Source organism: Echiichthys vipera, assembly GCF_963691815.1.
Source record: "Echiichthys vipera genome assembly, chromosome: 22".
NCBI lineage: Eukaryota > Metazoa > Chordata > Actinopteri > Perciformes > Trachinidae > Echiichthys > Echiichthys vipera.
Window position 1 is genome coordinate 9,058,147 of NC_139847.1, and position 25,730 is coordinate 9,083,876.

Sequence of the window (25,730 nt, forward strand, 5' to 3'; positions counted from 1 at the left end):
TTATATCATAATTATCTCCATCCTATTCACAAAGGTAATTAAACTATTCTAAAATTATATTAGAATATGTTTATACTGACATTAGAAAAGTTGCGAGAGTTGCCTTTGAATTGCAATTGTCAATTTGGAAGGCAGCAGATAATGGTTTACATTAAGGAAGCTCCAAATAAAGATCGCAGAAAGGACAAAAGCTGTCCCACTGCTAATGCACTTCATTACAAAGTGCTTTAAATGCAACTTTTTAACTCACTGCAACTTGGTTCTTTCTTTTAAGAGATATTTTAAGTGGAAAGGGTAAAAGTCCAAACTCATCAATTATTGAATAGGAGAACTTCTGCAGGGCACTCACCATTGTTGTTTATCAGTGTAGACTGTGAAGCCCCAGCTGTTAAACGAGAAGGAGACGGGTCAGATTCTGAGATTTTGCGTCTGCAAACTGGAACTCTGGTCCTGGTGAACTGACTTCATTTGCAGACAGAGGTTTAGAAACGTGTTTTTTTTTTTTTTTTATGAAAGCAAAGTGGAATTTTTTAAAATATTCAATTACAGAAAAATAAAAAGCTGTAAAGATATCAGCAGGTCAAAACCTTTTTCATCATAATGCAAAGAGTTCACTGCAAATGCTAGGCGGTAAACAGTGGAATTAATTAAACCAATCAGTTCCAGCCCTCATGTTTATGCGAGGCCAGACCTCAATATTCCCTGGGCCAAAGTGTACAATACACCGGCTGCTGCTGCTCACTGTAAGGCTTAAACAACAATTTGTTGAGAGAGATGGAAGAGATGATGAATCTCTAAAGTGTGTGTGCACGCTAAATGATCACATATGACTCAATTGTGTGATGCTGCAAGCGAAATGAAGAGAAATCCTTCCCACACTCTGCAGAATTTTGTACGCTTAAAGGTGTATACATACATGTTTGTGCGTTTCGGAGTAAACGAACCTGCACAGAGGCAGTATAAGGTGAAAAGACCACCTTCCTGGAGAATACACCTTCCCTGAAACCTTTCACAGCTGTGGCTGAACAGGAGCAAAGAAGTGAGGGGAAGAACAAAGCGAAAGAGGATGGGGGGATTGGAAGAGGTAGAGAGCCCACAGCCTGGAGCACCACTCCTGTGAGTTAAGGCAGCCGATCCAACCCCGCAGTAGGCCGTTCACAGATAGACCTCTGCCTAATGAGGTACTGGAGCGCTGCCTCTCCTAACCCTCTCACTATGACTCTCTTCGTTCTCCTCAGCACTCTGTCTATATTTCTTTATTCACCGTATCACTTCTCCCACAGCCCACTCAACATTATATCTATGATACCACGCAGCATCAGCCCCCCCCCCCCCCTCTCTCTTCATCTCCCACTCCTGCTCTCTTATCCACTTTCTCTCCCCTGAAGGGTGGCGAAATGCAGACAATCGCTTGCCGGACTCATTTTTCACGCTTCCCCAGACTCCCAAATTCCGACATGGGTGAAAATTATGAGGAATTAGAATTGGGTAATGTGAAATATGGGGTTTGGCCTCCCCCCAAAAAAGAATGTTCCTCTTTGTTTGACCAACAACAACTGCTGAGGCTTTGGCATGTGTCATAAATTGTAATAATAGAAGATCATTAAAGTAAAAATAGTGGTGGCAATGTTTTCTCAGTGCGGAATAATTTGTATTTGTTAAAATGCAATTACATTTAATCAATTTCCTTACAGTGGAAGAGAAAATTGGGTCAAGAGTGGCTTGGGTAACTCCTGGTGATGCTTAACTTTTGAGGGGAAAAGAGAGGGCAATACATCTTCAGGGATAAATACTTTACACCAAAACAAAGGCAGTAGCAATGCTAAATAATCGCTTGCTCATCTTAATAACACAGAGGGATGGATTTGCTAAGAATGCACAGCAGTTGTTTTGGCTCTAATGAGTCTCATTTGAGCATATTCATTATGTACCCGCACCACGTTTTTGCACTAGAAAAATACTTGAATGCAATATTTACTGCTCCAAAAAGATATGCAAGGAGGGAATATAAATGTATACAAATGTCAGTTAAAACTGTCTCATAATTGTCAATTGATCACTGTGGAGTGTTGTGTGCGTCTGGGAGAAGCAAGTGTAAAAATTGTGCCACTGTTGTTTTATTTGCTGCTCACAGAGGGAGAGAGGCTAGCCATCATCTATATTTCAGTAATATCTATATGACAATGAAAACAATTCCACTGATGGAAAGAAAGAATATTGCAGAAAATGAATAAAACGCTCATAAATTGTGTTTTACAAGAGCTCAAAATATAAGCTAGAAGACTGAATTTATATTTTGCAGGTGTAATGCAAGATGGTAATCCTGTTTTGTTTGAAGCAGCCAATCATATACTTATTACATTTCATATTGTTTTTATCCATTTACCGCAGTAATCTTTTTTAAAGCACAAACATATTATACTTCGAAGATTTCTCCGCATAATACGAGTGTAATACATTTGAATATGAAAGCTCAATGCTGACCTTGGAAACAGCAGTCAAAGGTTTGTCCACTGACAAGGTTTTTCTAAAGCTTTCAGCCACATATCATGGTCTTCCTCAGCGATTGGAGTAACATGACACAAAAACACCTAATCTGAACTAGAGTTACACTTGCTTTTGCTACGCAATAACAGTAAAAATAGAGCGCAGTTTACCTGGTTGGAGGTTTGAGCTTTCTCTTGAGGCCCAGATAACATTTCACACAGTTGAGTTGGATCACTTTCTCTGCTTTAGTGCCCTGCAAAAATAAACAAAAACATTTGGATAAATAAGTTAATGAGGAGAAAAAAATAAACACATTAAACCCAACGCTACTAAATAAACCAAAATAAAATAAAACGCCATCGGTGCAGTACATGACAATCATTATGAGAAAACTTCTTCTTCAAAGAAGAACAAAGCACACAAAATCAAAGTTATAGCTTTCCTCTCTGACACCTACACATCACAACCTACCACCCATTCTCTTTTTCACTCAATATCATTTGCGCTAAATACAAACCTGGCAATAATTGTAGAGGCCAAAGGATATCAATTATATTCCAGAAACACTTCTAATTCCTTAGCATTTACACAGTAATTAGACACATTACTGTGCGACTTGATATTTAGAGAAGCTTTAGAGAAGCATCCACAATGCCACCCTTCCCTCACCATTTTCCTCCCCCCTACTGCCAGAATTACTGCACCTACATTAATTATTAACACTTGTTCACACTCCTTTACGAATCCCATGTTTCAACTGCAGAAATGTGCTGAGAGGAAAAGTCCTCAAGAGAACTCAGGCCTGCTGGTCCTCTCTGAAGCCCACACTGTGTTCTCCTATTTTCAAAAGAGAGTGGGAAGTCCGCTGCCATCAGTATGTGTTATTTTCCTACTTAATTGGAAGATTTCAAAAGGTACGATGAGCATGCCAGGGAGATGAAGCAGAGAGTTTGGGTGGAGTCCGTTCTATTTGTTTGCAGTTAGTTAGGCGACATTCTAACACATTCCCATTTTCTAAAGCAATTTCAATTCCCTGATACAAAGCAATCTCTGCTCGCTACTTTGTGTTTGCAAAACCCCCAAGTGATTACAATAGATTGGTCAGTAGATCAACCCACAAATAAAAGTGTACTTACTTTGATGTCTCTGTAGAGCAGCAGCTTCTCTGCATCGAGTACAACATATTTGTCCTGGAATTTGTGGCCCGACAGCAATTTGGAGGATCCATCACTGAACTTTAGATAGTCTCCTTTAATAACCTGCCTTTGGTCTACTGTAAAACATATTCGAAGCGATTAAAGAGGAATATCTTCTGCCAGCCCAAAGTCCATCAATGTTCAGTGCTTTGATAAACTTAAATTGTTCTAATGCATTAATCATATCTGAAATAAATATACCAACAATTAGCAATGTTTTTTCTGTTCTTATTTCCCAGCTTATCATTGCATGTTTGAAAGTCTTTGGGTTTTGGACCAACGGCAACTGTTTCAGTGGTTTATCCATTACATTTAATTTAGCTGAGGCTTTTATCCAAGGCGACTTCCAATAAGTGCATTCAACCATGAAACAAACTCAGAACAGCAAGAATCGAGTAAGTGCTTTCAATAAGAAACTACAGTGCTACATAGTATAGGTGCAGGATGCATTACTATTATTATTAATAACTATTTAAATGGTTTATCCATTTCTTTTAACTAACTATTTCAATGGTTTATCCAATACTGTTAGGTAGTTATTTCAATGGTTTATCCAGTACTTTAAAAAAACAATTTCAATGGTTTATCTATGACTTTAAGATAACGATTTAAATGTTTTATCCATGACTTTAAGATAACTATTTCAATGGTTTATCCATTCCTTTTAGCTAACTATTTCAATGGTTTATCCATTACTTTAAGCTAACTATTTCAATGGTTTATCCATTACTTTAAGCTAACTATTTCAATGGTTTATCCATTACTTTAAGATAACTCTTTCAATGGTTTATCCATTGCTTTTAGCTATTTTAAGGGTTTGTCCATTACTTACAACAATTTTACTTTGCTCTCTCGCTACATACTGTAGTTCTTCACTTCCGGCCCCCTTGCTGGGATCACAGACATTCCTTGAGTCAGCCTTTATTTTGACCCTCAACCACACACCTGTTAAGTTTTGAGATTGTATCTTGCATGGTTGGGATGCTATCATGGTGACAAAATCTATTTGCAGACATACAGGCAGGCATACTGTAGAATCACTGAGCAACATTGTTAATGTTTTTGTCCCATTGATCGTATATTGTACCTTTCCCATCAGCCACTCTTTTGGCCCCTGCAAATTTCTTTATAACAAGAAAAGCAGTACTAGGGCAGTCCAGAGTACTCCACTCCAGCACCTGTTCAAGGATCTTCTCACTGTGGTGCAACGGCCGCTCTGTTGAAAATAAAAGAACAGAGGTCTGAACGCAGGTAAAACTGCTGGGAAATTGCAATTGTCAAAAAAGTCAACCACCAAACACTGAGCTATTCTATCTTCTTTTAGAATTATAAATGCATTAAAACAAAATCTCATATCATAAAAACTGTGAAAAATTTAAGTTAACTAAATAACAAAATTATGTTGTTGTTCTCCCCATTTTCATCACAGAGCAGTTTAATTTATCTCCAGCATATCAGGGCCTGATTATAAAAACACACTCATGTGCAAAATAGACCTATTATCTCTTCCTAATTGGTGAACAGGGTACATGCTATAAGCCAAAGAAAAAGTGGATAATTTGTGTACCACCACTCTTGCTCTGATGCCTCCATCTCCACACTTCCCTGTTTTTCATAACCAAAGGAGGTAAAAAGAGCCACAATGGCATAACTTATTCATAACAGTGCGCTTATCATCTCTCTGGAATCTCTGCAGACCCAGGCCATGGAATTAGTTCCTCATTTCCCAACAAATATTAGCTCCCCCTTACTGCCTATTGTCCTCGATAACAGTGTTTATCTGTAGCTATCCTCCAAAATGGCTAATTAACGCACTTTCCCTCCCTTCTTTATGGTATTATGAGCAAAACCTGTCACGCTACAGCCTTCAAAATAGCTTGACTGTTTACTCTTCCACACACAAATTGTCTTGGCATGGAAAATAAAATAACAGTCAGCAAATATATTCAGTATTCAACACACCTTTATTTTTTAGGAGAGGACGGCATGTCCTCTGTAACTATGTGAGGAGAAAAACAAAATAAGAGCGTGGTCTAAACTCTTAGTGAACTGATGAAAAGTGCACAGGGACCACCAGCTAAGTAACTTCGTGACAAAGCTCAACTTTGACTTCCCCTTGCTCGCCGCTACCCGTGCTATGATCAAATGTGGGTGTGCGAGGCGCGGGGTGCCATCAGTGCATATTAATGCAAGAAGAGGTGGGTCAGCTCCCTGGGTCGATCTTTCAAGGAAGATGAAGGTAATTTATGACATATGATGGTTGAGATGATTAATTAATGTGCATCTCATCAAACGGCCGATGCTTGGCTAATTTCTCTATGTGCTTCCATGTTCGCAGACACTGGTTCATTAGAGAGTTAACATGATCCTCTAATCATGAGGTCCTCGGTTAAGAGTTAGTGTGATCTTTGTATATGGCCTGGATTTGAATATTTAATAATAATTTAAATGATGATCTTACACATCAATCACCAATTGGAAATTCTATAGATGACGGTAGAAAGTTTGGAGTAAAAGGCTTTTACTCCTATGGAGACGTGGGATTTGACAGCATGGTAACTTTTGATTTAACTTGTGATGTAAAGATCAGATTTGACTTAAAAGTGCATTAAAATGACCAAAAGAAAACGGCTTCATTCATGTATGTATGTATGTGTATATATATATATATATATATATATATATATATATATATATATATATATATATATATATTAAGTGTAAAATTGACAGGTGTCTTTCAGAACTGCAATTACATAGCATAATTTGTATGAAAATATGAATTAATAGATTGTGTGTAAACAAAGTCACAAACTATAGACTACAACGGCAGGGGCAATCATTTTCAGAGAGGTCAGTTTACAGAAACATGATCACATTTGTCCAGTTTCCGTTAGCTTAGCACTTGAAAAAAACAAATGACTGACCTTTCCGTCTAAGAGTGTAGTATTTGTAACTGCTCTTTTGGTTGATTAAAATAAAAAGCGTGTTTCATTTCTTCAAATTGATTCTAAGTGGTAATTAGTGGTTTTGTGTAGTGTAAAGAAACACATCTTACCTTTAATAACAAATTTTAATTTTGATTTTATTAAACTGCATCATAGTGCATGGGAGGTCCCTTGGGGGGCACTGATGCAAGGTCGAGCAAGACTACTACTCCATTAAAGCAAGACTGTCGTTGCATTTTATGCTTTTATTGGACAGTGATACTGGAGCGTTGATAGGAAATAAGAGGAGAGAGATGTGGAGGCAAGCACACTTGTGTGATATGTTGATATAGAATGTCAACAAGGAAATAGTTGACAATACTGCAACATCCATGGTTCACTTCCCAACTAGAGGACCTGTTGTTGCAATACCATACCCCTCTCTTCTCCCACATTTCCTGTCTGCATCTCCACTACCACTATCAAATAAAGGCAAGATGCCAAACAAACAAAAGGTTGGCATCAGCTATGGAAGTAAGTAGGAAATACATACGTCAATACAGTAGTAGTGTTTCAAAACTTTTCTGGCTTTCGACCCTTTAAAATGAAGTAGTTTACGGTTTGGAGTCGGATTGTTTGAGATGATAACACATTGCTTTCTGTAATGCAGAGTTTTCAGTGTGATGGAATCTTTAAGTTAAAAATCCTGCGTACCTAACTCTCCGTTCTCAATGACTTCGAAGGTGGTCCAGACATCATCAGCACTAAAGGTGACGTTCCTCATGCTCAGTGCGGTTTCAGCAAGCTCTGGGGACTTCATGCTGGGAGAGACCTACGGCAAACACAACAGATAAAAAGATACAGAGGGGAAAAAATCAAAACAAATAAAAAAGAGAAACAACTGAGCAAAGTTGGCACATCCTGCATGTAAAAGCACAGGTCATAAGTTCTCTGGATCGATTTTCGCTGCCTTCAACAATCTCTCCCTATGAAGAGCAATTCAATATTTAACATGTACACTAACACTAAATACTTGCTTCTTTGTAAAGTCATCAGGTGTACCCAGTGGTTTAGTGGAGGGTATACGCAGGTATACAAAGTATACCTACCTCTTGTTCTGGCAGTTTACAGTATACCCATGTCAGCTCAAAAAGACATTGTAATATATAGGAGTTTAGTATCTTTTTTTTCAAAATAATTTTCAATAGTTGTGCTGGACTTATTGTCTTTGCATGACACAAAAATAAAAATATCTAGGTTTACCCACTCCTTTGATAGTTACATACTCATCTACGTAGCCGTACCCCCACTTCATCAGTGGTGTACCTGAACAGGACCAAATAAAGCAAATGTACTACTTAACACCACAGAGAGAAAGCAGAGAATTAAAGTCACACCGTTATGCTGAGCGCTGAACCCAATCCCTATTCTGCCGCAGCTGCCAACCTGTGAAAGAAGTCCGTAACCTACGGCGGTCTGCATGCTTTCAAAAATGAAATTAAAAAAAAAACAATAATAAAAATAAATACCACTTCTCATGCTACCCACCCTCATCCCTCGTTCAACTTACGCACGCACGCACGCTCACACGCACACGCACGCACACACACACACACACACACACACACACACACACACACACACACACACACACACACACACACACACACACACACACACACACACACACACACACACACACACACACACACACACACACACACACACACACACACACACACACACACACCTTGATTAAACAACAGTTCTCTGGTGCTCTCTTTTCCAGGTACACCTCGAAGATCAAGTCCCCAGCTGGAGTGAACTGGGGAGGGAGAGAAACAATAGTGAGACGGAGAGATGAGTTGAATTACAAAAACAATGCAGCCAGATTAATTGGCTTTTCTTCTAAATTCGTACTCCGTTGTGGCATGAATCTAAATGGAGAAAAGTAAGAGAAACGTTTGGAGGATTTGCAGAAACCAAAGGTCGTTTTCTGAGCCGGAGGCGAACTACATCCCAGTAGCGTTAATGCGATGCAAAACCTGGCTAAATAAAGATAACATGTGTGAAGCAAACTTGTAAAGGTGGAAGTGCAGGGTGCATGTTTCACCTACACTAAAACTGATATATGCTTTGCCAGGTGTTAACTTTAAGACTGCTGTCAGTTTAAAAACAATGGCGATGCAATAAAGTTGTAGGGAGCTATGGGTTCACTGTAACACTCTTTTTCTCAATATAGTATGCCACATTGCAGAAAAGAAATTTTTTTTATCCAATAATATAATAACTTTATCATTGTTGCTTTTGTGCAAATCAAATCTCAAGGACTTTGAATTAAGTAATCTACTGTTTGTACATTCATTTCTGAAAGCTACATAAGCAACAGTTAAAACACCAAGAATTAGATGAGAAAGTCTATACCGCTCTCATGTCTGTCCGTTAAGTATGAAGATAGAGCCAATTAGCTTAGCCTAGCATAAAAACTGTAAACATCTGGAAACAGCTAGCTTGGCTCTCAGCAAACAAACAAAAAAGGGGAGCGTGTTCCCCGGTCTGTTATTTTTTCCACAATCAGTGCCAAATTCCCCGGCAAATAGGCCTATGTAGACCCTAACACTACCCCCTAACGCTGACCATAACCCTGACCCTAACTGTAACCCCTAACCCTAACAAAATGCTAAATTAAATCAGTTTGAGACAGAGGCTTATGCGACCAGAGAATAATAGAGATGACCCCAAAAATGTGGCTTCCAGCACCTCTAAAGCTCATAATTACCAATAGGCTGTCTTGTTGTTTTTTTTTAAAACCTTACATAAACAGAAATATTAAAAAGACAAGTTGTGGTTTTTGGGAGTTACATGCTTACTCTTTAACCACTCTAACAGCAGAATTTCTGCTTGTAGATGTCTTAAATAATGTTAAAAACTATCGTTCAGCTTTAGAGGTTTTAAGCTAACCTAAACTTTAGCAAAGTTGCTCTTATTAACTTTTAACAGAGCCTGGCTAGCTGTTTCCCCTGCTTCCAGTCTTTATGTTATGCTAAGCTAAATTGAGCTAAACGTAAGCTTATCACATCCCTGCTGCAGCTCCATATATGAGAGTTGTATTGATTCTCTTTTTCAACTCTTTGCCATAAAGCGAATAAACTAGCTATAGTAAATAGGTAAAGTGTTATGTATTCTGAGAATATACTGAATTTGAGAACTGTGGTTGATAGTGGCGTTGAAAAAGAAGCATCCTATGGTGCTGTTTGAATGTTTCACTCACAGATCAGTAGAAGATGAAAGATAAAATACATTTTGTTAAATAAATGGAACTTCGTCTCATCTTCATCCGCTTATCTGGGGTCGGGTCGCGGGGAACCTAATGGAACCTAATAAATGGAAACATTTTCGTGTGATGGTGGCCTTTTTGCCTAACATTCACAAGGTCAAACTCCGATTAGTAATGCTCATCAGTACAAATCACATCTCTGTATCCAACAAAAACTCTGCTTGTTTGGTATAAAAAAACTGAAAAGTTAAGAGTGTAAAAATCTAGCTTTAAAAAAGAGACTTTCAGGGGAGTGGAATTTATATCAAGAAAATAAAGTAAGTGGGGACGAAAAGGTTTCTTTTCCCTTGGCTATGTGGAAATTACTTTTTCTTTGTTATTTTTATGTGCAGGTGAACTTAGATCCATTATTGGCTTGAGAACTATTGTTTGATTAGACGGTGAAAGCTTCTGAGGCCCTGAAATGACAAAGAAATTACAGTCATTCAAACCAATGACGTGAAAGCTGCCATGATGAAAATGTCACATACAGATACTTAGCCATTTTGGTTTTGCTAAGTACAATTTTCCTCTTTCTCCTTTACTGTGATGCAATGGGAGAAAAACAGGCACAGAAGGAAACACAGGAAATAAAGATGTTGATGACTTGCTGGAGAATTAAGCAAAGTGCAACAAAATGAAATGTTTAATGGATTTCAAGCTGATGGGAAGATTTTTTCTCAGCAATGTGCGAGAAAAACTGTATTGCTCTATTCGGAATGAAGATATTCCTAATCTTTAACAAAGTCATAGTCTTGCTGCCCTCGCCCTGGCTGTAAATGCAAGTATTGATTTTAAAGTCCCACTTCTAACTTACAAGGCATGGCATTGCCTTGCACCTCATTATATCACTGATTTACTTACTCCCTTAGTCTAGCCATACTTTCCACTTACAGAGTGCAGGCCTCCTTGTCATTCTCTGCCTTTAAAGGGAACTGAGGAGGTCAGAACATTCACCTGCAGGGCCCAAGCCCTCTGAGACAAGCTTCCTGCAAGTATCAAAACCGTTTGGTATTCAAGTGCCACATCTTATAACTATATTTTTTTTAACATGATCCATTACATAAACCTGAGCCACATAAGAGTGTAAATAAACGGCATGCACAACTAGCATAAGTGCGGCATACATGCATCATTTGCAATGTGTTGGACATTATATTTTGACTTACTTTTTTTTTCAGGATGAGAGCACAAGAACACAGCTCTGTAGTAGCTGGATGAATATAATGGACATTTCAAGTTACAACTTTCACTTCACTTTATCTTGCTAATTGATGATCGATTGGCTCTGGAGCTTGTGTTTCACAACCCTGCAGACATCATTGTAAAGCCAGTGGCCTCTCCGTGAAGCCAGTGAATGAAATGTTAAAATAACTGATATAAATGATAGTCCAAACTATGAGTATAGTAGAGTAAAAGGAGATGATTAATGTAACATTTAAATGACTTGTTATCTCAACAGAGAAATGTTCACCATGCAGACTGTAATTACATTAAATGATTATTCTAGATTTAAAAAAAAAAAAAAGTAACTTTTCTTAGATTAAACCCCGGAAACCCTGAAATTTGTGTCCATAACCAAAATGTTGTCCCAATTTTCACCTCTGACAGCTTTATTATAGCACTGGCTTTCCACTGAGTACACCTCCTGACCCACAGCAGCAGACATGTTCTGAAAGCCTGCGGACAAGGTGGAGAATGCGGGGTTGGGGGGTTGTTGGAGCAGGTGTAAACAGCTTATTTCAGATTTCAACGGCAGCGGCATGTGATTTAATTTTTTCCCCAGTTATCTAAACCAAATTTTTTTTTTCTAGACTGAGGCATCCAGGCATAAAGTACCTACTGGAAAGGTTAACAGGAACAAAGCCTTTTTTTTCCACTCACTCGCCTGCTCCTGCCCCTCGCCCCCAATCCCCTTCATTTTTGCCAGAAAAACATGAGTCTTGTTCAAAAGAATCCCTGGTTTGGGAGACCGCGACATACGCAGGCAAATCAATACATACACACACAAACAGAGCACCCAGTGGTGATTTCCATTTGTGTTCTGCGAGTCGACTTACTGTGGTGTCCTTCTTTTCATTCCAGCGTGTGATGAAACTATTCTCTCTTTCCATCTGTTGCACCCGGTCTTCATTGACCTGTTGGACACACACAAAGACACACCAGTTTGGACTCAGGCAATGGAGAGAAACATTAAATTGCTTGGAAAACCTTCCGGAAGGTAGGACTTTTTCAAGCCCTTAAACAGTATACATGCAAGACTAGATTAAACCAGTAATCATACACAAACTGTAGAATTGGGTCCTTCAGCTAACACTTCTGAAACTAACTTTGAAGAGGGAAGTCTGCCAGTGTTTGAAACAGCACCAAGTGAATACTCTTTTCTTTCACAAAGCTCTGTGTAGGAAATTATATATTTTTCTCTTTTTTTTTAACACCATTATCATTTTTACAGAACAATTTGCCTTGTTAAATTCTACAAATGGCAGAGAAGATTGGGGGGAGTGAAAAAAAACCAAAAAACTCACAAACTCATCGAGTGTGTGTTTGGGCCTGATAATGGGCACCGTCGACGACATCCAGCACATAACTGACGCTTTAATTAGCGAGATGTCTCGCTCTTTTATGTCGCGGCGTCTGTATTCACTGCTATTGGGCTCATGATTGGTTGAGCTTAATGGCTATTTGTCATGCGAATGATGGCATCCCAAACTGATTTGGAGTGAATGCTCCTCCTTTAACGTCGGGACAAGAGGGATCCAGGCGTTCTGTTGGGAATTAGCAGACGCTCTGTGCTGCGTATCCCATAAGCCAGGCAGCTCTCCAAGGGTAACATTGATCCCCCCCGCGCCCATCCACAAAGTCAAGCCAAGTGTGGAGACTTGGCGAAAAAAGTTCTGCAGATGGTTGAAGTAAGCCAATAAATACGGCCTGCATGCAGCTAAGTTTAGATATGCAACATGGTAACATGTGAATGATTTAAATGTTAGATTTTTTTTTCACTTGTCATCATAAATCTAGCAGAATAAGAATTAGTAAAAACATCTCAGTTAATCTTCTATATTATTGAACAATATGATTTTTGCATATCATGTTTACAACCCTGTTTTGATCGGCATATCAATATGCTTTTACATAGAAATAACCACTTCACTCAACCAATTTTACATATAATGATCAGTTTACACAGGATGCAAAGAAGGAGCAATGTGAGATTTTGCAGAAGAGAACAATAGATTTTGCGAGAGCATAAATTATATTTTGAGGAGAAATTATACGCAAGCAAAACATAATTTCATTTGAGCAAACAAAAATATATAATGTGCTCAATAAAATGTATTAGCATCTTTGCCATTATTCATTTTAACGTGCTTTTAGCTTTAGTCAAACAACTCCACTCTGGTCTGTTGATTTTCCTTAATGCTGCTGGGATGTACGCTGTAAATACTTCTACTAGCGATTTGTAACACTGTGCCAAGTTGAGCGAGTGTAAGGGCAAAGTTGAGCGTGCACAGAAGGGGGAGAGATTGGAAGCGTGTTTGAGAGGGCATATGAGTAAAATTGAGTGAGAGGGGTTGTTACTGCACGTTAAAAAGAATAATGGCAAACATGCAAATACAGTGCCTTGCAAAAGTATTCACCCCCCTTGGATTTTTACCTAATTTGTTACATTACAGCCTTTAGTTTGATGTTTTTTTAAATCTTAATTTTATGTGATGGATCAGAACACATTAGTCTAAGTTGGTGAAGTGAAAGGAGAAACAAAGATACATAAAACTATTTATTAGAAATAAAAAACTGAAAATTGGCATGTGCAAATGTATTCACCCCCTTTGTTATGAAGCCCATAAAAAGCTCTGGTGCAACCAATTACCTTCAGAAGTTACCGTATTTTTCGGATTAAAAGTCGCTCCGGAGTATAAGTCTCACCAGCCGAAAATGCATAATAAAGAAGGAAATTAAAACTTAAAATAAGTCGCACTAGAGTATAAGTCGCATTTTTTTGGGAAATTTATTTGGTTAAATCCAACACCACGACATTTCATCTTGAAAGGCAATTTAAAATAAAAATAGAATAGAAAACAACCGGCTGAATAAGTGTACGTTATATGACGCATAAACAACGAACTGAGAACGTGCCTGGTATGTTAACGTAACATATTACGGTAAGAGTCATTCAAATAACTATAACATATAGAACATGCTCTACGTTTACCAAACACTCTGTCACTCCTAATCACTAAATCCACTGAACTCTTCTTCCTCTGTGTCACTTCTGAACAACTCCGCCAACTCCAAGTAGCAGGTAGCATCTTTTTTTTCACAATGCTCTTCTGCCATGACCCGCCCCCGCCGAATTTTGATTTGTTGACGTGTGTGTGTGACGATTGCTGATATACGCCTAGTCTCTTACGTGACTGACATAAATAATAGCCCGGGCTATTATTTGATATTTTACGGTAATGTGTTAATAATTTCACACATAAGTCGCTCCAGAGTATAAGTCGCACCCCAGGCCAAACTATGAAAAAAACTGCGACTTATAATCCGAAAAATACGGTACATATTTAGTGAAATGATGTCCACCTGTGTGCAATCTAAGTGTCATGTGATCTGTCTGTGCATATACACACCTTTTTTGAAAGGCCCCAGAGGCTGCAACACCTAAGCAAGAGGCACCACTAACCAAACACTGCCATGAAGACCAAGGAACTCTCCAAACAAGTAAGGGACAATGTTGTTGAGAAGTACAAGTCGGGGTTAGGTTATAAGAAAATATCCAGATCCCCAGGAGCACCATCAAATCTGTCATAACCAAATGGAAAGAACATGGCACAACAGCAAACCTGCCAAGAGACGGCCGCCCACCAAATCTCAAGGAGGGCATTAATCTGAGAGGCAGCACAGAGACCTAAGGTAACCCTGGAGGAGCTGCAGAGTTCCAGAGTAGAGACTGGAGTATTAGTACATAGAACGACAACTCCATAGAGTTGGAGAATTCAGCCTGTGAAAACATTTGTATGAAGTCTTCTGTGGAAACTTTCTAAAGTCTGAGTCCTTATGAGGTCATCGGGTAAAGAAGTGGGCATTTCCCAGGCAGGGAGGGTCCAGGGAAAGATGCTACTGAGTTGCATTATGGGAAATTTTGGAGCTTGACCCAGTCCGTCGAATCTTAGCTTCTTCTTTTTTTTCATTCAGCATTTTTAAAACTGCAATTCTAAAATTTAAGCAGGGCTCCTTTAACAGAGCTTTTGGTCTTACACAACTGACATTAAAACTCTCACACAGTTCCTGGTAAATTACTGGGACAAGCACCACTAGCGATTTCTACAGTTTGCACACACAGCTACCTTGTGCCTCGTGCCTTTTCACACTTTTGCCACGGCAATGCCAAAACAGATGGGCGAAGGACAGTCCAACGGCTTATCCCTGTAATGTTCCTGCTTGCATTCACAACAGCCGCCAGCATTATACCTGGAGTGTTACCAGGTCTTGAGGTGAGAAATCTGTACATTTTTCCTTGAATATTGATCCCTGCTCGAATTCACACATGACCCTTTGGAGGGAATGTCTCCGAACATTTCAGGGACAGTCTGCATGTTTTTAAATGGACTTTAGAGCTGCTAATCTATATATTTTTGTTAAAAAAAGACAGCGATATGGGGACACATTTTCTTTTTTTCTTTCATAAGGTTATATTTTTCTGCCATCAAAATGGCCCCTCACATATAGAACAAACTGAGAGTCATAAGCATGGCCTTATTTTGCCTCAAGCCAAAAATGTCCTGAACAAGATTCCGATGGTATTTTTTATTCTAGGTGACCTGTTTTTTTTTAATTTAATATAATCTGTTTCCTAGAGATGTGTGTCATCATTGTGTGCAGAGCTGACTTGACTGAGACAACAGTTTCCATTTTTGACGGTTTGTAACAGACGAGAAGAGTTAAAATCAAATTAACCAACTAGTTTGCCATGCTGATAAATATGTAGGCAGGTGATACCTTTGTTTTTTAACTGTATGACAATGTGTGTTTGTCATTTTTACAAATGTATATGTAATGAGTGTTCATGCAATAAAAATCAGATGTTATCTGATGTAAAGGTGGAAGACCCATATAGTGTAACCATGCTCAAGCTCACCCTCCTCATCGTTTCCAGATCTGACAAATAAGCACCATCAAATTGCATACAAATAAATAAATAAAACATTTTTTGACTCACGCTGAAGAGTATAATGTAGTTGCTGATGAGGTCCCGGACAACGTTGGTTTCCTGTGGGGTTTCACCCTGAGTCTGGAACAAGTAGGAGGAGAAGACAGAGGCCAGTTTTTCGCTGGACATGTGGTTGAGGTGGGAACACTGTTGAATCCTGAAACACAGGAAGAAACGTGGTTAGAATAACCCAAATGTGCGCATACACACACACACACACACACACACACACACACACACACACACACACACACACACACACACACACACACACACACACACACACACACACACACACACACACACACACACACACACACACACACACACACACACACACACACACACACACACACACACACACACACACACACACACACACACACACACACACACACACACACACACACACACACACACATCTCTCTCTCAATAACTGTCTCAATCTCTTACATCGGTATGTGTTATTGTACACTCAATTTAGTGTGAATGCTAGGCCTTAGACCGAATTCCGCAAAGGGCCAATTACATCTTCGCCAAACAATCTACATTAACATAATGCAGCTAAATCACAAATGTACACCGCTGGTTTCTGAGGGAGCGACGTGTAATGTGAGCATCAGTGAATGAGACATCAAGACAAGCACACAAATTGCAACAATATGCAGCTGTTGGTGGAAAAAAGGCTCTGTGGCGTGGTGGCAGCTGCAGGACATGAGCAAAGTTGTGATGCTAGCTTTTACGCCTTTTTGGCTCTGCACTCCGCGTGCAATGCTTCTTTTATTTATAATTAGAAATGTCAACACATAAAGTTGACTTCGAAATATCCAAAAAACATCAAAAATTGTAAGTAGGGGTGTCACTATATACGGGTATTGGTGTTATTGTGTAAGTAACCCAGTGCTACTTAAATCATTTCCGTTTTTCCTGTTAACCACACACATTGGATTTTTTTTTTTTGGCTCATCAGTTCATCTGGTTGCTTTTTCACTATCTGCAAATTCACACACACACACACACACACACACACACACACACACACACACACACACACACACACACACACACACACACACACACACACACACACACACACACACACACACACACACACACACACACACACACACACACACACACACACACACACACACACACACACACACACACACACACACACACACACACACACACACACACACACACACACACACACACACACACACACACACACAAACATCAAAGTATTCTTTTTCACTGATTTTATAATATCTCCGGTAAGCTGCATACTAGAGAGTTACTTTTAATGCCTCTGTTGTTTCCGTTGTAGCTTTCCAACATGGGCTCCGATGAGATAATATCCCTTTCAGAAGCTTTGTAATCCAGCATGGATCAGCAGTGTTTTTTTAGTTTGTTTTTTTAGAGACTGTAGAAAACTAATCAATCTAACAATTACTGGTTATTTATCCATGTATCCTGAAGATGTCCAATGAAGCCCACTGGAATTATAAGGCAATCACCCCAAATCTAGTATTACATAGATTTGTGGTGTTTGGGTAACAATCGACATAATGAGTAGAATATTATTTTTGGAGGCTTTTGTACTGTTATGGTTACAGAGTCTCTCCTCACCTCCCCACATTTATTAATTTGCCAAAAAAAGAAACAGGAGGCACAATAAACAAAGTTGAAGATTAATTTGACTGATAGCATTCTGTTCTTTTCCGAAAAAATGTTGGATAGATGTCGCAATAATAACTATCCGACTTAAATGGTCATAGGAATAACAAACAGCAGAAGGGAGAATGGGTCATTTGCGGTGCAGAAGGGACAACAGTCTAATCAGCGGGTGACAAATCGCAACCCTTGGGCTCAGAGTGCAGGACCCTTGAGTCTCTGCACTTGTTTATTCTCTGATGCAGTGTGGCACCTGCAGAGCTACAACTGTTCTATCGGCCATGAGTCCCATCAAAAGCATGATGGCGACAACAGTTAGCAATTAGAACTAACAATTGAGTTGCTATACGAATGCATCAAATTATAATGCATAATTTGGCGATGGAAGGTATGCATCATTTTCATGTTCCAGTTAGTGCTGTCCAGTTTCTATAACAGTGTCCAGTGGCTGCACTGCTCATGCTTGCTATGTACTGGAAACTGAACTTTACATTGCAATTCTTACCTTTCTCGCACTTTTATACTTATTTTGTAATCTTAAAATGCTCCTAATAAGGGTATGGCACTAAAATATAAAATAAATCCACCTGGTGTTAAAACTCATTATTATTCAATTTGCATATATTTCTGATAAAAGTCTGACCAATCACTTTATTCGGTCCCAAATAAAATGATTTGTCGAGCTTCTTGTCTGTCATCCGTGCAAAGTAGTCAAAGTAGAATCTCCTACTAGCTAATTCAGGGTAGGTTGAGCTCCCTTGAAATTCGACAGTAGGAGCTTCCACCAAAACTTCAGACTTCCCATGTCTCTAACCGCATGTGTCAGGGGAGGAGGTAGAAACAGAAGTCAGGCAGGGGGAATAAGGTGGGACTTTGGATGGAAGTGCTGAGTGCTCTAACTGAGACATGCAACAAAGGTAAGAATTGCTTTAATTGAAACTATTGTAAAGATGTATAAATGCTCCATTGTGAGTAACATTACTGAATTACAAATCAGCAAAATGTACTTAAAGTATCAAAGTAAGAGTACTTGGACAGTGAAATGTCCCCTGTGGCTGTCATGCTAAGATAAAGATAGCTGTCAGAGACATGTGATGGACTAAAACTTCTGAACTTCATTGTTGAATGTTGTTTTGGCATCTTCATTTCCTTAATTTGCTCTTGACCACATGTCTCCTCAGTGAACTCAACACTGGCAGTGTCCCAAGTACAATGCTTTAAACGTATCTGCACTTTGAAGTGTGTGTGTGCGTGCGTGTGTTTATACCTGTACAGATGTTGGAGCACAGCATCAAGGGTGGACCTGTTTATCTTTGGCAAACTCTCGATGAAAGTGAAGTACTTCTTTACTCTCTGCCTCTCGTCCTTCTCATCTATAAAACCACATGGATGAGAACTACATTAAAAGTACTGAAGAATTATGAGCTGACACCCAAAGGAAATGTAGGTCATACTGTAATTTTTCAATTATTGAAGCAATTTGAACTTTTTTTCATCTGTGATGATGAAATCATGTCCTTGAATATTGTAGTGCTGAAAAGCATAAACCATAAAGCGTATTACTAGAATAGAACCATTCCCCACATGTAACAGTGGCATATTTCTGCTTATTATGTCACTTAAATTTGTGTTCCCACTCCCACCAGACGCCACATTTACCCAGAGTTGACACCCAGTATGGATAAAGCTCCTTGGTCAGCAGTGCGTCCTCTGCTTGGGATAAGAAACTCTTGAGGATATCTGTCACATCCTCCAGCCGGTGTTCCTTCTCCCTCAGCTTCACATTACGGGCATCCCGGTTGAACTCCTCCAGGAGCAGGGCCACTCGATCAGGGTCCCCCGGCCTCTGGTAGACCCCCTCCTGGCACAAACCTGGTTACATAGTAAAACTAGAATTACCGCCTTTGCCAACTAGTTGCAGTTTACGTCCATAGGCCAGGCTATTGCTGGGTGGGTGGATGATTACATAAATGTATTAACTGGTTGTAGAAATTGTTCTGCTCATTACTTGATGTCTGCTTTGTTTTCTTCCATATAGTCTGATGTGTGATGTCTGCCACAGCAAAGGGCAATTTTTATATAACTCAAAGCAATTATAAGGCCACGACCAACTTTATGGTTGCTGGATTCAATAAAGTTACATAAGTAAATGTGAATTTAAATTGCGAGTAGAATGAAACTGTTTGCTGCAATGTATATTATTAACCTGCTGTACTACTTTAAAGTTTCAGTTTACTTTTATGCCAATCCCTCATTACATTGCACACCACTTAAAATGCTGCTGTATAAATACCCTTTTGCATTTATCATGCATTCCAGAAGTAACAGGTGCTATGTATTATAGATGTTGTGTAGTGAAGTGCAAAGTTGGACTGCATTGTAAAAAAAAAAAAAAAAAGGATATATATGGTGAAAATGGAGTTGGGATAATATCACAACATTATGTTAGACAACATTAAAAAAGTAGGAAATTCTCATCATAACTGGATGAATCATCTCCGCAAGCGGATATTCTAAGAAAAGTCATGAAGAAAATTAAACATTCTCTCCCAGTAAATATAATGTAACTCACCATATTGGGTGACAAAAGCGATGCAACTGTCGACTATAATAGGGACACCATTTTTTGTGAGCTGTTGGTCGCTGAGCGCCTTGCCATCTGTACCAGCAGCCAGTGTGATAGCAGAGTGCCACAGTGCAAAGTCCATCTTGTTGAAGCCATGGATGTAAACTGTTCTATTAAAGAGAAAGATTTATTTTTTTTAAAAAGTCACTATTAACATCACAATATAATTTCCAGTAACAATATGGTTTTTCATATTATAAAATGTTAAAGCTTTTCATATATTTGGAAAGAAAAGCCCTAATAAGCCATTAAATAAACAACCAACAAGATTAAAGGAATTCAAAAGTGTTTCTGCTGAACATGCATCGATAAACAACCGGCGGTCTCCCGCGAGGTTTGATCCAAAACACACAAACAAAGAGCAATTAACTAAGAGTAAGCAGACTTTCGTTGAATTCCTTTAAATGGGAGACTCAAACTGTTGGCTTGTGTTACATGCCACCTCACCTTTCCTGTAACTGAAGCAGGCAGTCTAGCGAGACTGATTACCGTGGACGGTTACAGTAGGTGAAGTGCATTCAGACTAACAAGACAATGGCAAAAATCAAAGCTTGCAACGTTGCATAATGCATGTTGTTGTATCCCAAATACATTGCCAATTAGCAAAATTGTTCATTTCGAGGGCTGACATACCTCCTTCCCTCCACCATCAGCAGGACTTGGATCTTGTCCTCACCCTCTGTATGCATCGAGACAGCTGGGAGGATAAAAGGCAACACGTTGTAGAAAATGCAGCCTCAAAAACACAAAGAGCAACGTGTTCTGCGCTAATGCAAAGTAATGTGTTAAGGTCTGACATTTATAGCTGTTCAATCTCGGATAAAAGCAGGAGCGTAAAGCTTTTACCATGAAAGTTGAAAATGCATTCATTACCTGTTAGTGAAAGGTCTTTCTTCTCCCGTTCTAATTTATCAATCACTGCAAATAACAATACGTCTAGAAATATATGACTAGTTTCTCAAATGTACAGACGTACAGTGGAAAGACAAGTGAGGGAACAGTACAGTGGTGGAAAGGCAATTGGAGGAATAAGATTGCACTGAAAGTAGTATTTAACTCAGAGTTAGAGAGACAGAGTTCCTGCCATTCTTCATCTGTACGATCAATCTTTTAAAATAACAAGTGCAAGGATACAGAAAAACTAGGCTGAGGGACTCTAAAGCTCTGCCATAATCACTTCTGTGAATTCAAGAAGCTGCTTGGATCATAGCAACAATCAGAACAAACAGGAGAAAAAAACCATATGAGGCTCTGCAGTTGAGTCACAAATCTCCAAGCAACAACATCTGGAACTTTCATCATACTGAAGTTCCCACTGTGCTAAAATAAGAAACTAGCAGAAAGAGAATAATCTGGACTTTACTCGAATAAACAGTTGTCGTGGTGCAAACAAATGTCTCATGCTCTCTTCTCTTAGGGTTATGTATTGAATCACTCTTATTCAGTATTGCACATGTGAAGCCAATGCCAGCAAACACTTAGTTTAGCTAAAAGCATTACATGTTTTTTATCCAGATTAAACAAACAAGATATCATTTCTTAACTAGTTAGCTCTAGAGCTGCTTTTTTTAACCTTTGGAAAGAACCAGGCTAGCCGTCTACCTGTGATTCCAGTCTTAGTGCTAAACTAAGCTAACCGAATACTAGCGAGGTTATATCTGTTTTTTAATCCAACAATAACCCAAGTGTAAAAATGACGCATTGTAGTTTAAATTTGGCTAACTGGCTGCAGGCTACATTATTTAGAATGAAGCTAGCATCCAGTTACCTTTGTTTTATTCTCTGGAATAATAAGATAAACAAAGTGTAAAAAATGACATGTTGTGGTTTAAGCTAAGCTAACTGACTTCTAGCATTTGCGTCATACTTACTTTTTACTTCCCTGTGAACTTGGGTTGACCTTCATATTTACCAAACCAAATTTAAGTTATTGAAAGTAGCAATATGTACCTATGGACAGTCTTTTCTTCATACTGTGTATCTTAAATAGAACAGAACAACTAGTTTTTTTGTGTGTTTCTTGCATCAAATGCCACAATGTCTACATCTGCTCTTTTTAGTAGGCTAAACACACTGATTGATTATCGGCACAGACAGGAAACTTAATTTACTTCGATAAAAGGAGATTGGTGAAAATAATAACAGTGTTTTTCTGGCCAACAAGTCCTTTGTATTTTGAGTGAAACAGCAGAAACAATTAATCCCCCAAAGTCTCTCTGAACAAATAATTTGCTTTTTATTTTCTTTGGCAGGCATTCAAGGGCACAGTATTTCATTCTGATCCAAACAACGGGAGAAGAAAGCAGAGAACTTCAGAGATTGATATTGACTTGAGAGAGGTCTATTAACAGTGTTATCAGGTAAACGCAAAAACACTTGTCATTGTTGTTTAAACAAAAACACACAGCAATCCTCTTTTTATCCATTTTACAGCTCAATGGGAACTATTTTATGACTTAATATGTTTGTGTGATAAGGAACTGAGTCTGCTGCCTTATTCTCTCCATAATTTGTGCCGAGTGTCCTTTTAGACATTTCTAATTATATGTTTACACCTCTAAAAACCAGGGTGATTTAGAGGATAGGTTCACATTTCCAGTGGAAGCATTAAGTGTTTTTTATTCTGACAGGTATTATTATATGATAACCTTGTAATATTGCGAGCCCTGTTGTCCATCTTTGCAGAGACCTGGGTTTGATTACCAGCAATGGTTCCTCTGGCTTGAACGAAGTTTCCAGTGAACATCCATAAGGACCAACCATGGACTAAAGTCAGGGACAAATATTGTACTCACACCTGTCGTTGCGGTCTCTGACCTACAGTGAGCGAGTCAAAAGCCTTGGAATTATTCTGGATAACAACTGGTCTATGTAGGTCTCAGATGGTAAAACAAATGAATGAATCTAATTATACCCTTTAAATGGACCTCAGTACGGACATTTTCCATCTAAATATGCTGGACCGCAGACTTGAGCCGATGCCTGATCTTAATATTTGGATGTTTGAGTAGAGGAATGGATCTATTTAGCCACCGCCTTAAGAGAAATCCACTGAGAAAATTGCACTGAATGAGTTCAGAGTTAATGTGCTTATATGGTTTGAAAACCATTCATTTCATGATGTTCTGGGTGAGAAGGCTGATTTGTGCGCTGTGACAGGTTAATGATTATCTAACTGTATCTGTCATTTCCCCTTCACTTTTACTTTGATTCTCTTTATCTGTGCAGCAGACATCTTGACACCAGACATCACAAAAAGATCAATCCTCTGTCAAGTACACAGCCGAGCCCCCAAGAAGCTGTCTTGAGAGGTACTGCACTCTTGTTTTTTGGGGATAAGATTGTTTGTTTTTTACTTGTGAATTTATTTATGAATATAGCACTTTTCAAACACAATATTACAAAGTGCTCCATAGACTCAACAAATAAATACTGAATAAGTGACAAAGATCAATTAAATAATTGGAAACCATAAGCTAAACTGACTGTCCTAGTCATAGGGTTATTATAAGACAAACAGATAATTATTGACGAAGACATAAAGGAGAGTTTTCACTTTACTTCCGGTATGAAAACACTTCAGTAGGTTTTGAGGAAAGATTTAAAAAATGATCATTACTTCCAGCTTGATTTAAAAAAAACAAAAAAAACCAGGAACAGACTGCGTCTCACTTGCAAAGAACTCCTGATGCAGTTTGAGGAGCTGAATGCTGGAAACATGTCGTGATTTTAATTGAAAAGTGTATTTATTAAATCCCTCACTGCTACATGGGGGCATCTTTCATGTGGTGGTGTCACTGCAGAGAAAATAACAGTTAATCCCATGTCACAGACTGTGATTCCAAAAGGGGTCCTTTTAATGCTCCAGAACCTACCATCCGCCTGACAAAACACAGTCCCTTCTGGCGCTAACGTCTCCTCTACTGTGACAAATATGGTTTGAGAAAGCCGAGAATAAAAAATGAGCACCGCAGCAGTTCTTTGTCCCGCCCAAGGTGAGAAGATGGGGCAGCACTTTGCGCAATTTGATCCACGTCGAGCTGTAAATGGATTTGAAAAAGATCCATTGATTCTCCCCTCCTTCTGTTCGCACATCACACTGGCGCAATTGATCAATCTGCCAAAGTATGTGTGAACTTTTGAGCCTTCCACAATGACTGTCAGCCTCCCTCCACCGACTATCCTTTAAATAACTAGTGTTGACCAGTATTGTGGAGATATTGGCAAAAACGCATGTGAGTGAGCAGTGGGAGGAATGCTACCATCATACTGTGACCACATTTTGTGATGGCTATGGCCACAGCTATGGGAAAGCCTAATCCTACATTGGCTGATGATTGATGTCCCAGTACGTTATATTGGCCTTTACTGACCTCATATTTACAGAATGTCCTTTCATATCCTCTTGCGTCTGTGGCATCTTCCCGCTTTTCTCCAGCCCACTCAATGCACGATTTTATAATGAGTCTAAACTAGCCTATAAGAACTTTTCGAATTTGTACAGAACCTATGCACATGGACACAATAAACACTTTCATTGACTTTTTACGGATCGCCTGTTTAGGAATAGTAATATTCTTGCTGCACTTGCGTCAATGCAACGGAATTTCGTTCAATGTGCACTGTGTCTACGTGTATACCTGAATGAGAATTAAATGTATCTATCTATCTATGCCATAACTATTGTTAATTACTACTACTACTATAATACTAATACTACTATTCAAATTCATATTATTCTCTCTCTCTCTCTCTTTACTTATTCTTTTTCTCTCTCTCTTTACTCTTTCTTATTCTCTCTCTCTAATGCCACTTACTGTTGCTCATGGGGGAATTGTTGGGTCTCTGTAAATCATAAATAAATCATGAACTGAATTCGCCCCACTTTGTAAACCATCTTGACAGAGCCGACCTTTGAGGGAACAGAGAGACGTGGAGAGTTTAAACGTGGAAGCTTTTGCAGTAGCGAGAATGTAGCTGTGCTCACATATCTGGTTAACAACGACTGCGAGACATAGTGAGAAATAGAAAAATAATAATGCAAAAACGCAGTGTGCTTACTGAGCTCCTGTAGCTGTTTGAGTTGAAGGACTTCTTCCTCTCTTTCCTCTTCTCCTGAGCTGAAGTGCAGGGCAGAGCCTTCCAGCGTAAACCAGCCCACCCTCCAGTGGTACAGGTCATGACCTTCTTTGTAGTGCAGTCTCCCAATCAGCTCGCCATCTTTCTGCACCAGTCCCTCGACTTTAGCAGGGACGAAGCACTGCAATCAAATAAAGAGAGAACGAGC

At 39.0% G+C, this 25,730-nt stretch overlaps 1 protein-coding gene across 5 annotated transcripts in view; it reads right to left on the reverse strand.

Annotated features, from left to right (window-relative positions):
* arap2 (ArfGAP with RhoGAP domain, ankyrin repeat and PH domain 2) overlaps window positions 1-25,730 on the reverse strand; it is a 120,912-nt gene that overhangs the window by 5,274 nt on the left and 89,908 nt on the right. Inside the window, exons 18-31 of one of the 5 annotated variants that reach the window (XM_083937151.1) lie at window positions 25,505-25,703; window positions 21,077-21,140; window positions 20,390-20,553; window positions 19,477-19,689; window positions 19,085-19,190; window positions 16,150-16,297; window positions 11,987-12,064; window positions 11,529-11,606; window positions 8,361-8,435; window positions 7,325-7,442; window positions 4,771-4,899; window positions 3,624-3,757; window positions 2,658-2,740; window positions 350-385 (exon numbers count right to left, since the gene is read on the reverse strand). In XM_083937151.1, coding sequence (XP_083793277.1) covers window positions 350-385; window positions 2,658-2,740; window positions 3,624-3,757; window positions 4,771-4,899; window positions 7,325-7,442; window positions 8,361-8,435; window positions 11,529-11,606; window positions 11,987-12,064; window positions 16,150-16,297; window positions 19,085-19,190; window positions 19,477-19,689; window positions 20,390-20,553; window positions 21,077-21,140; window positions 25,505-25,703 — 1,625 coding nt within the window. Of the gene's footprint in view, window positions 1-349; window positions 386-2,657; window positions 2,741-3,623; window positions 3,761-4,770; window positions 4,900-7,324; window positions 7,443-8,360; window positions 8,436-11,528; window positions 11,607-11,986; window positions 12,065-16,149; window positions 16,298-19,084; window positions 19,191-19,476; window positions 19,690-20,389; window positions 20,554-21,076; window positions 21,141-25,504; window positions 25,704-25,730 lie in introns of all 5 variants that reach the window. The other 4 variants (XM_083937150.1, XM_083937154.1, XM_083937153.1 and 1 more) reach the window with 4 other exon arrangements.